The following is a 10,935-nucleotide window of genomic DNA, read 5'->3' on the forward strand; positions in this document are numbered from 1 at the left end:
TTGTAGAATATATATCAAACACATGACAAACACCTAAATGAAAAAATATCAGAAAAAACTTTTCAAAACACATCACTTTAATAATTTTCTTTTTAAATAATTAATTTTAAAGATTTTTTTCTTCGAATTGTGTAACGTTTGCAAAGAAATTTGATTGATTTATAAATAATTAAAAATTGAATTAAATTAATTATTTAACAAAATTTTCATCTCTTTTGAAAATGATTGATTGTATTTGGCTTTTGGTGAATTTTCCGCACTTTTTAATCGGAATTTGCAATGTCATCGAATTGAATGCGACAATTAATGATGATGATTATCATTACCACATTTACTATGGATCATTGCCATCATCATCATTATCATTATGATGACAGGAGATTTATATTTTTAAAACATTTTTGTGTTTTGTTTTAGACAAAAATTGGTGCAAAAAGAGTGTCGTGTTTTTTCTACTTTCGATCCACCCACATTCCAAACATTCTTTTTTCTTTTTTCTCTCATACACAATGGTAATGGTCACAATCATGCACACACGTTATTTCCAATTATAGTGTGTTGAATTGTGACTACAACTTTATTCAATGTGGGAACAAAAAAAACCGACAATGATGATGAGCCATCAAGTGGTGTGTGTGTGTGGCAGCTGCTGCTGCTGTTTCAATGGATAATATTCTCCTCTCCAAAAATATTTTTGTATGTATTCCCCATTCAAAGATTCGGCAATTTGTTGTTATTATTGTGATGCGCGCTCTCAAAACTTTCAATCAAAAAAAACAAAATAGAGATTCTCTGCTAAATTCTTGACATTATTTTGAATTGATTATGAGTGATGAATGAATGAATAACAACAAAAACAATTAATTTCCCAATCAATCAATCGTTTTTGAAAAAAAATAAACAAAAAATGATGATGATGATGAATAGAAATATCACCAACAACAACACGTGTCAATTACAATCACAACAACAACAAAAATCCCAACAACAACAACAAATGATTGTTGATCGAACAAAAAATCCGATTAAAAATACCACCATTCATATGATGAATGGTAATGAAATTTATTCAAGTAAGTTTTTCACTTTATAGCCAAAATTGATGATTGCAACCCAACAAATTTTATTTTCTCATCATAGATTATACGGTAAAACAACAGCAACAGCCATCGCAAACAACAACAACATCATCTGGTAGCGAAACAGATATATCAACATCGACGGAAAATTTATCTGCTGAAGAACATTATGTACTGAAAACAACAATTCGACAAGAACCACAAGGTGAAGAAACATTTTCCGATATTGATTATCATTCACAATCCAAATCACAATCATCAACATTAACTAATAATACATTGATTATACATGGAAATAATTCATTAAATCAATCGATCAATTCTTATTTATTGCCATATTTTTATGATCAACAATCAACAACAACACCAACATCGACAACCGCAACAAATGATTATCATTCGATTCTTAATCAATCAATCAATTTTATCGACAATCAAAATCAATTATTAAGTTTAAACACTAATAATAATAACAATAATTTTATCAAATTAATGATCAATAATGATAACGATAACCCATATTCGAATATTAATTTATTAAAATTTAATAATAATGTTAACTATCTTAATTCATCACCTGATTATCAACAAACAACAACAACAACAGCATCATCGACTGCAACTAAAACAACATCCATCAATTCTATTGCTGCATGTAATCCACAGCTATTTATCAATAGTAATAATAATAATAATAATGATTCTGTGATAAAATTTCAGTCATCATCACCAACAACAACAACAACAAATGATAATATGATGAACCCGAACAACAATCAATCAGCTGCTGCTGCAATTAATCTTCAACAACCAATGCTAAATGATTACCTTAATTCACTGAAAAAAGATGATTCCTTAATGTTTAAAAATTTTAATCTGGATAATCTTGTTGTTGATAATAATAATCTACCTCTTTCATCCGCATCATCTGCATTGATACCGAATTCAAATATTCAACATCAATATGAAAAATCTTGTAATCTGGCGACAACAACCGCAAACGCAACATCATTTCATCATCAAATGAATGATGGAGTTGGTCAAAAATCACTGGAAAGATTTTCAATATCACGTTCACATCCAGATTTATCAAAATTTTCCGATGAGGATTTGATTCAAACACCAGCATCTGCTGCTTTGATTGTTAATAATAATCGTAATAATCATACCGGTTCATTTCATCATCAAATCAATTTGAATAAATCAAATCATTATCATCAACAACAACAACATCATCATACCATTGATTTATTATTGCTGGAAAATACACAATTACGAAATGAATTGGATTCATGCTACAAAAAGATACAAAAATTTCAAAAAGTAGAATCAGAAATACAAAAAATCTATCGGTCATATGATGAATTGATGCAAAGTTCGGAAAAAAAGGAAAAATTTGAACGTGAAGCTAGATATAAATTGGAGATTGAAGTGAAAAAATTACAAAAACAAAATAAATCTCTTCAAGGTATGTGTTTCTATTTTGGATTTTTTCTTATTAATTTTTTTTGTTTGAAAAAATATAGAACGGTTGGATTCGAATGGCACGAAAAAATCGGTATTTTTTTTCGATTGATTTGATCTGATTTTTATTAATTGTTTTCATTATCATTGTAGAATTATGAAGAATCTGATTTTGAAAAAGAACTGAATAAAAGAGGAACATTAATTTCTTATCTGTTGATGAAAAGTAAGTTATATCAAAGGAAATCCATTGATTGACATTTTTTTGAAAAATTTCCACTTTGACAGATAAAGAATTGATTAATTATAAAGAAAGACAAGAAATTGAATTAGAAGCACAACGATTGACATTACAAGAACAACGAAATCATATTGAAATATTAGATACGGCATTGATTAATGCGCAAAACAATATTATGACCCTTGAGAATGAAGTGAGTGAACAAAACAAATGAACAAAATTGATTCATTACTTTTCTTTTTTGGAAAATAGTTACGTGCCAAACAAGGATGGGAAGAGAAAACATTATTCCTTGAAAAAGCTTTATCCAATTTACAATCAACCAATGAAAGACGGCTGCAAATGGAAAAACGCATACGTACTTATCTGGAAAAAGAATTGGAAAAATATAAAAATATACATGCTAATAATCAAAATGGTAATGATGGATCCACAATAACCAACAATCAACAACAGCAACAATCTTCAACGACAACAGCAAATTCAATCGATGAAATAGATACATTGAAGGCATCGATCGTTAATTATGAAAAAAAGATTATCGATCTTGAAGCTGAAGTTTCGAAATGGGAACAAAAATATCTTGAAGAAAATACATTAAGATCGATTGAAGTTAGTGCAGCTTCAGCACCAAAGTATGTTATTTGAACATTTTAGTTATTTGAATTACATTGACAATATTGATTGATTGATTTTTTTTCTTTTTGATAATTTAATAGAGATGCGAAAATTGCCGCATTGGAACGTACATCGCATGAAAGTGAAAAATTGATTGCCGAAGCACGTAATGAACGTTTAAAACATATGGATGAGATACATATTGCCAATAGAAAATGTGCTGAACTTGAAAGTCAATTGAAAGATTTAAATTTTAAACTGGCCGAAAAAGAAACAATCATTAATGTTTTGCAAAAACATTCGGATGATAGAGATGCTGTATTACAGAAAACATTACGTTTTACGCAAAATGTAACTTCGGCACGACATTCAAAATCGGCCAGTACAATGGGTTTAGTTGTTGGTAATGCAGGTAATACCAATAATCATAATAATGGATCAAATTCGGTCAATAACAATAATAATAATGCTACAAGATCAGCAACAAATTCAGCCACAATCAATTTGGATGAACAAATTAAAGAAATTGAATCATCACAATTATCAAATAAAGTATGTTTCATTTGTTTTTTTTGTCAAATTCAAAATTTTGATTTTTTTCCTTTTTCTTTTCGTTTCAATTCAGGATTCAATTATCAATGCTTTACGCAATGAAAAGGAAAGATATCCAAATCACTATAATAATTGGAGATTATGAATTTTTGTATTTAGAAATTTTGTTTGTTTGTTTTGTTTTGCAATAATTTAAAATATCTAAACTATGTATGTAAACCAGAATCATCGAACTCTTTTTGCTTTAACTGACGAAATTTTGTGCCAAAAAACACACTAACAAATCTATCTATCCGTCGATCGAATCTATTTGGAAAAATAAAGTTATTGGATTTTTTGAAAAAATAATTAATTCAAATTTTTTTGAAAGCGAAAAAAAATTTCAAAAATCAAATGAAGGATGATGACGATAACAGTTTGTTTCTCCTCAGTGTTATTATCTGTGTTGAGGAGAAAAAAATTCATTCATTCTCAATGTACATGTATATCATACTTGATTTGATTTAGTCAACATTATCATCATGATGATTGGATTATTTACTGCTATCGACTGGTTTTTTCTATCTTTCTTTTGCTTCATTTTATCTTGGCGCTAGATAAAATCCTGAATTTTTCGAATCGTTCGAAGATTTCAAACAGTCTAGTTTTTTACATATCTTTTTTTCATAAGAAAATATCTTGGAAAAAATCGATATTTTTCCCAATTGATTGTCGTAAGAGATTGCAGAATTTCATATGATTTTCCTTTGAAAAAGTGCAAAAAAATCACTCAGCAACAACAACAACAAAATCATTTGCTCTGTGTTTGCCTTATAAATAAATTAAATTTGTTACTTGTTCTCAATTTTTGCACTATTTTTGTACGAAGAAAAATGAAATGAAATTTCGTAATATTATAAAACAGAAACAGCAACAAAAATCCTACAATCATCATATTTATAGCGAAAATGTTGATGGTGGAATGATTTGAAATTTGATGTGTGTGCTCTACATATATGTGTGTGTGATATGATGTGATACGATCGAAAAGTTACTCTCATCCGACGACGACGACTAAAAATTTATAAAAATTAAAGAACAAGTTTTTCATTTCATATTTAATTTGATTTTAGTTTCGTGTAATTCACAGTTTCGAAAAAAAATTATTAACTTTTCTGAATCATTTGAAAACTGCACAGAAGACGAAAGAAAATGGCCAAATTAACAGCAACCAAATGTCCATTTTTAAATAAATTTTCATTATCATTTTTGAATAATTATTCTAATGTTTTAATGAATAATTTTTTAAACAAATGTCCACATATGTCTACAAGATTATTATCATCTGATTTTAATCATCCAATGGACCAACCACAACGTTTTCAACAACAAATGGCTACAAATGCTAATCCAGCAACAAGTGATGATCATGATCCACAAGTTTATGATCTTCAAAAACATCATTCAAAACCAAGTATGTATCAATCAAACAAAAACAATAATTGATTGGATTTTTTCCAATTTCATAGAAAATCATCCAAACACCAACACTAACATGGAAGGTGATCCATCCCAATGTCCATTTTTCGATATTTTCAAGCCAACATTACAGAAAGCAAGTGACAATGTTGTACAGGATATTTGTGAGGTGAAAAATACAATGGCCAATGTTAAAAGTAAGTTTGTCTGTTTTTTCGGGTACACATGTGATGATGATGATAACACGATTGTTATTTGATGATGATGCATTAATATTTCCTAATGAAAATCTTTTTTCCTTTCGATAACTATATAGATGAATTTCATTATGAACGTTTTTTTGTTGAACAAATAATGAAAAAGAAAAAAGATCATAGTTATCGCATATTTAAAAAAGTAGCAAGGGATGCTAAAAATTTTCCATATGCAAAAGAATTTAGCGAAAATAACGGCAATAATGATAAACAAATACAAGTTTGGTGTTCAAATGATTATATGGGCATTACTACACATCCTGAAGTTAAACAAGCTATTATGTAAGATATGTTCATTTTTATAGGATTATTATTAACTTTTATAATGTTAATAGTGATGCTGTTGAAAAATATGGTTCAGGTAGTGGTGGTACAAGAAATATATCCGGTAACACACCATGTCATTATGAATTGGAAGAAGAATTGGCTCGCTTGCATGATAAAGAATCGGCACTGATATTTACATCTTGTTTTGTTGCTAATGATTCAACATTGTTTACATTGGGAAAATTATTACCAGGTTGTCATATATTTTCCGATGCCGGTAATCATGCATCAATGATACAAGGCATTCGTAATAGTGGTGCACCAAAGCATATATTTCGTACTTGTGATCCAATACATTTGGAGCAATTATTGAAAACTGTTGATTATTCGGCACCGAAAATCGTTGCATTCGAAACTGTTCATTCGATGACTGGTGATATTGCACCAGTTGAACAATTGTGTGATGTTGCACATCGTTATAATGCCCTAACATTTGTTGATGAAGTGCATGCTGTTGGTTTGTATGGTAAATATGGTGCTGGTATTGGTCAACGTGATGATGTTGTCGATAAAATGGATATTATTTCCGGCACATTGGGTAAAGCTTATGGTAATGTCGGTGGTTATATTGCCGGTAATCGTAATCTAATCGATATGATTCGTTCATATGCTGCTGGTTTTATATTCACAACATCATTACCGCCAACTGTTTTGAAAGGTGCTATTACAGCAATCAAGGTTGGTGAAAATCAATTGAATGAATTGAAGGAATTTTATATTTTTTCTATCCAGATTCTTAAAAGTTCGGAAGGACAAATGCTTAGAAAAATGCATCAAGAAAAAGTTGCCTATTTCAAACAATGTTTGAAAAAATATGGTATACCGCAATTGGCAAGTAAAAGTCATATAATACCGATACCGATTGGTAATCCTTATCTAAGTAATTGGATATCGAATGAATTGATGGCACAATATGGTCATTATGTACAGGCAATTAATTATCCTACTGTACGAAAAGGTGAAGAACGTCTTCGTATTGCACCATCACCATTACATTCATATGAAATGATTGATCGATTTATTGAGGATTTTGTTCAAGTTTATAAACGTGCCGGATTATTTCGAATGAACGAACAAAATTGGACAAGTCCAACCTGTTCACACTGCAATAAACTTTGGAAAATTGATTTGGATAGTTTTCCATGTGGAATGGATAAGAAATGTCCATTATATGTTTCATGTTAGTTAAGAAAAAATACATTATTACTAGCCTTATTTTTGTTATAATTTTTTTTCAAATTGAATAAATAAAAATGTCATTGAATTTTTATCTGCCATCACTAGATGTCATGACTAATTTTTGAAATGCAAACTGTTGCGCGTTTGTAAATTTAAATTTTTTTCTTCAATTTTTCATTTGAATTTTTTAAAAATAAAATGACAAAAAATCGTGGCTAAAAAATTTTTTTTGAATTCGGCCTCAACCAAACGAAAAAAGCAGGTGTAGCAATCGAAGGAATCATCAATGTAATGACAGATAACATGTAGGTCTAATTAATGGCTAAATAGCGAGAAAGAGAAAAAAAATGAGGACCATTACCCACCATCAATTATAGATTGGTAATATCTCTCTAATGATTATGGTGATTATCATCATTGAAAAGAAAACCATTCGCGTGTCATCGAAATATCTAGACAAAAATAATGATGATTATTTTCAAATCAATCGAAATGAATGGATCGATTGGATCAGAGCAGAATAGAATTGTACAACACGTGTTAATTTGATTGTTGTTGCTTTCCATCATCATCATCATCATTGTCGAATGATGATGAGCAGCTTGTCTGTTGAGTTGCACACAGTTATTCAATCAGTTTTCCAGCCCAGTGATTCTTAAAAATTCAAAATTGATGGAATCATCCGTTTAGCTTCATCAAAAAAAGCTATCCATATGTTATCCATAATAGATATTCAAAGTTTTTTCTTGCTTTGGTAATTTATTATCATCATTATCATAACCCAACAACAACGGTATATTGCATAAATGTTATTTTGTCCATATGTCTTGAATTTATTTAAAATAAAAGATAACAACATCAGACATGTTACTATGGTATCCATAATCATTATCATCAGAAAAATGACCAAGAAGAAGATTTCTTTTTGGCACGGTTTTTTGGCTGGCCAAAAACCTGTTTGATCAAGCGTTTAATTATGAATTTTGTTTTGTTTTATTAGCACATATGTCTAATGACATGCCAACAACATGTGTCAATAAAGGCGAAATTGAAGGCTGATTATCAGAATTTTTTTTGATCCTGAAACATTATTGTTTGTTTCATCATCATCATCAATGTTTACCCACTGTGTCAACAACCTTGGATCGATCAATTTGGATCAGATCTGAATAGAGAGTAAAGAGAAAGAGAGCCAACCAAATCAAACCAGAGAAACGAAAAGCAACCGAAAAAAAATCTAATGTTTGATGATGATTGGTGACCTGACTGACCTGATATATCAAGCTGACCGGCAGGCTACTTTAAGCGGAAAGGGCTTAACAGCCCAAAAACAAACCGACCGGTCGCTTTATTTGAAAAATTAAGGGGAAAAGTTTTTTTAGTGGGGCAACAACGTATGTCCAATAATGATCGACAACAACAACAAAAAAAAAGAAAAAGTGACGCGTGCAGCAGCTTGCTTGTTTTCTATGGATCATCATCAGGAGATTTTTCCCCAAAATGAATGTTGGCTCGTGTCGCTAACCTCTCTCTTTGGTAGTATAGAATGATGATTGGTTGGTTGTTGATTAAACTAAGGCTAGGTTCTTCCAGGGCATCTTGTTTATTTATTTGATGGAAAAAATGAATGAATAAAAGCCATAAAGTACACCGACACAGGATAATGGATAATGGCTGTTGGATCATTTTGGAACTGAATGAAACGGAAAAAATCCACCAGAACCAAAATTGGACACTTTTTTGGGTGCAACAATTACACATTTCGAAGATGTGAAGGGGAAAAACTACGGTAAATATTGTTATGTTAGAAAGAGAGGAAGAAAGAAATCCAAGCAAACACATTCAGCATTCAACAACAACAGCAGGCAGGTGCGGTCCAAATTTTGTTTTCATAAAAATAATTTTTTCTGAATTGAATTGAATCGAACTAACCAAAGAAAAATTTAACAAACCAAACTTGCTTAACTGTGGCTCGTGTGTATGCACAAGCAGCAGCAGCACTTATCGTTACAACGTTTCGTTTCTGTATTGATGGCACGCGACTCTGTTGTTGATAATGTTGATGATGGTGATTGGCAAAAACAGCATTTGTTGCCGCGTTCTTTTCTTTTCATCATCATCGTTATAATCATAATCATCAAATGTTGTGCACGCGTTAGATTTGTTGTTGTTGTTGTTGCATTCACCTTTTGCAAACATTTGGCTGGTTGCTTTTCACCAAAAACAGCCGTCGAATCGAAAAGCAGCAACAGCAGCAGGTTCTCGCAATTCGGTTATGTTTAAACAATGTTGAGAGAGAAAGAGAGGTCATAATACTAATAAGTTTCATAGGGGTTTCACACTACAGCAATATTGCTGTGAAATATTTCATTGAAATATTTCAGTCCATAAGGCTGAAATGTAGTGAAATATTGCATTTGAAATATTTCATTCACATTGCTGCTAGTGTGAAACCCCTATCATAGAAAATTCAAAACAATTTTCTCAACCAACATTACTGGATCAACAACTTAATGGACTTTCATTAATTCATTATGAAATTTCGCTTTCATTTCACAAATTCGTTTCGCATATTTTCTCAAAAAAACTAAAATCCATTTACACAACATTATCACCATTTTTCGAAAAAATCACTGTCATTAACAGAAAATTGTTCTAGATAAAACAAACGCTGGATTCATATTGGACATTACATTTGGATCATCTGATCATGATGGTGACCTCTCACATCATCATCTCGTGTATCGGGTTTTTTCAATTTCAACAAAAAATATGTTTCATTTCACAAAAAAGAAAGATCGTGACACCGATGAGGATGAGGCACGCGTCGTCCATTTTTTCCTTCTTTTTTTTTCATTTCTATAAAAGTCCAACAGAAAACATCTGCCTTTGGACACGTGCAATATGTTTATGACCCTAAGGGTCATCATTGTGATTGACCTGAAATGAAATGAAACTGAACTGAACGGAACGGAAAAAAATATCGTAAGGAAATTGACCTAACCTCCTCCATTGCCCCATCAAATATGGTTACTTTCCAATGATGGTGGTGTCATTTTATACACAGACGGTCAACAAGAAAAAAATACAGACAGACAAAGATACAGATAAAGATATGGTCTTGATATTGTCTGTAAGGGTTTTGTTTTTCCAAATTTATTTTCTGGTTCATTTTTGACTTTTAAACTTTCTTTTTTTTTGTTTTGGTCACTTGTTGTTGTTCTCCAAGCCATATGTATCCGGCGGATAATGACAGTTTCTAATTTCAATCTTTTTGTTTGGAAAATGTTTCTTTTTTTTGGTCTGGTTTGCAAAAGAATTTTGCTGACAAAATGAATTTTTTTTGTTGGAAAAACCAAAACACCAAAGAATCACTATAACCATCATCAAAGTAATGCACCTTTCAGATATTATAGCAAAACAAAAATCTAACCGAAAATTAAACCAGCCGATAAATGTTTGCTAGTTTGATTGACCATGGTTGAATGGCCCCATAGTTTTATTAGAATCGTTGGTTGCACACATACACTATAGTTATATTCATCATCATTACAAATTCACACGCAACATTATTGGATTTCGACTGAAAACAAAGTTAGATTTTCCATTTCATTCATTCATCTGATCATTCCTAACGGTTTATAACGGTTTTTTAGTTCCTCTCTCGTGCTTTTCGGATTCATCACATTCAAACAACAAAGCACACACGCGCACCGCACAACGAATCTGTTGTTTGATCCAAAACATGATTCACACGGTCCAA

General features: G+C 30.9%; 2 protein-coding genes across 2 annotated transcripts; both read left to right on the top strand.

Moving 5' to 3' along the window:
- Window positions 1-515: 515 nt before the first annotated feature.
- On the top strand, window positions 516-4,302 carry LOC113795748 (uncharacterized). The gene is made up of 8 exons (XM_075824508.1): window positions 516-1,073; window positions 1,141-2,547; window positions 2,606-2,637; window positions 2,697-2,769; window positions 2,832-2,977; window positions 3,037-3,419; window positions 3,504-3,954; window positions 4,028-4,302. Exons 1-8 carry the CDS (start codon window positions 908-910, stop codon window positions 4,097-4,099), a joined length of 2,730 nt encoding a protein of 909 aa, XP_075680623.1. The 5' UTR covers window positions 516-907; the 3' UTR covers window positions 4,100-4,302.
- Window positions 4,303-4,672: 370 nt separating this feature from the next.
- On the top strand, window positions 4,673-7,270 carry Alas (5-aminolevulinate synthase). The gene is made up of 5 exons (XM_027345949.2): window positions 4,673-5,407; window positions 5,463-5,609; window positions 5,729-5,948; window positions 6,002-6,671; window positions 6,726-7,270. The coding sequence occupies exons 1-5, from the start codon at window positions 5,146-5,148 to the stop codon at window positions 7,176-7,178; spliced, it is 1,752 nt and encodes a 583-aa protein (XP_027201750.2). The 5' UTR covers window positions 4,673-5,145; the 3' UTR covers window positions 7,179-7,270.
- The last annotated feature ends 3,665 nt before the right edge of the window (window positions 7,271-10,935 follow it).

Source organism: Dermatophagoides pteronyssinus, unplaced genomic scaffold, assembly GCF_027571235.1.
Source record: "Dermatophagoides pteronyssinus isolate colony J.1.1.1.1 unplaced genomic scaffold, Derpt_VIB-CSIC_2022.12 sq0001, whole genome shotgun sequence".
NCBI lineage: Eukaryota > Metazoa > Arthropoda > Arachnida > Sarcoptiformes > Pyroglyphidae > Dermatophagoides > Dermatophagoides pteronyssinus.

Bases quoted from the DNA above. Each gene is read 5' to 3' on its own strand.
- LOC113795748 (XM_075824508.1), top strand. From the start codon at position 908: ATGATGATGATGATGAATAGAAATATCACCAACAACAACACGTGTCAA. The intron at 1,074-1,140 runs GTAAGTTTTTCA...TTCTCATCATAG, and splicing joins TGGTAATGAAATTTATTCAA to ATTATACGGTAAAACAACAG. The intron at 2,548-2,605 runs GTATGTGTTTCT...GAAAAAATATAG, and splicing joins ACAAAATAAATCTCTTCAAG to AACGGTTGGATTCGAATGGC.
- Alas (XM_027345949.2), top strand. From the start codon at position 5,146: ATGGCCAAATTAACAGCAACCAAATGTCCATTTTTAAATAAATTTTCA. The intron at 5,408-5,462 runs GTATGTATCAAT...CCAATTTCATAG, and splicing joins AAAACATCATTCAAAACCAA to AAAATCATCCAAACACCAAC. The intron at 6,672-6,725 runs GTTGGTGAAAAT...TTTTCTATCCAG, and splicing joins GTGCTATTACAGCAATCAAG to ATTCTTAAAAGTTCGGAAGG.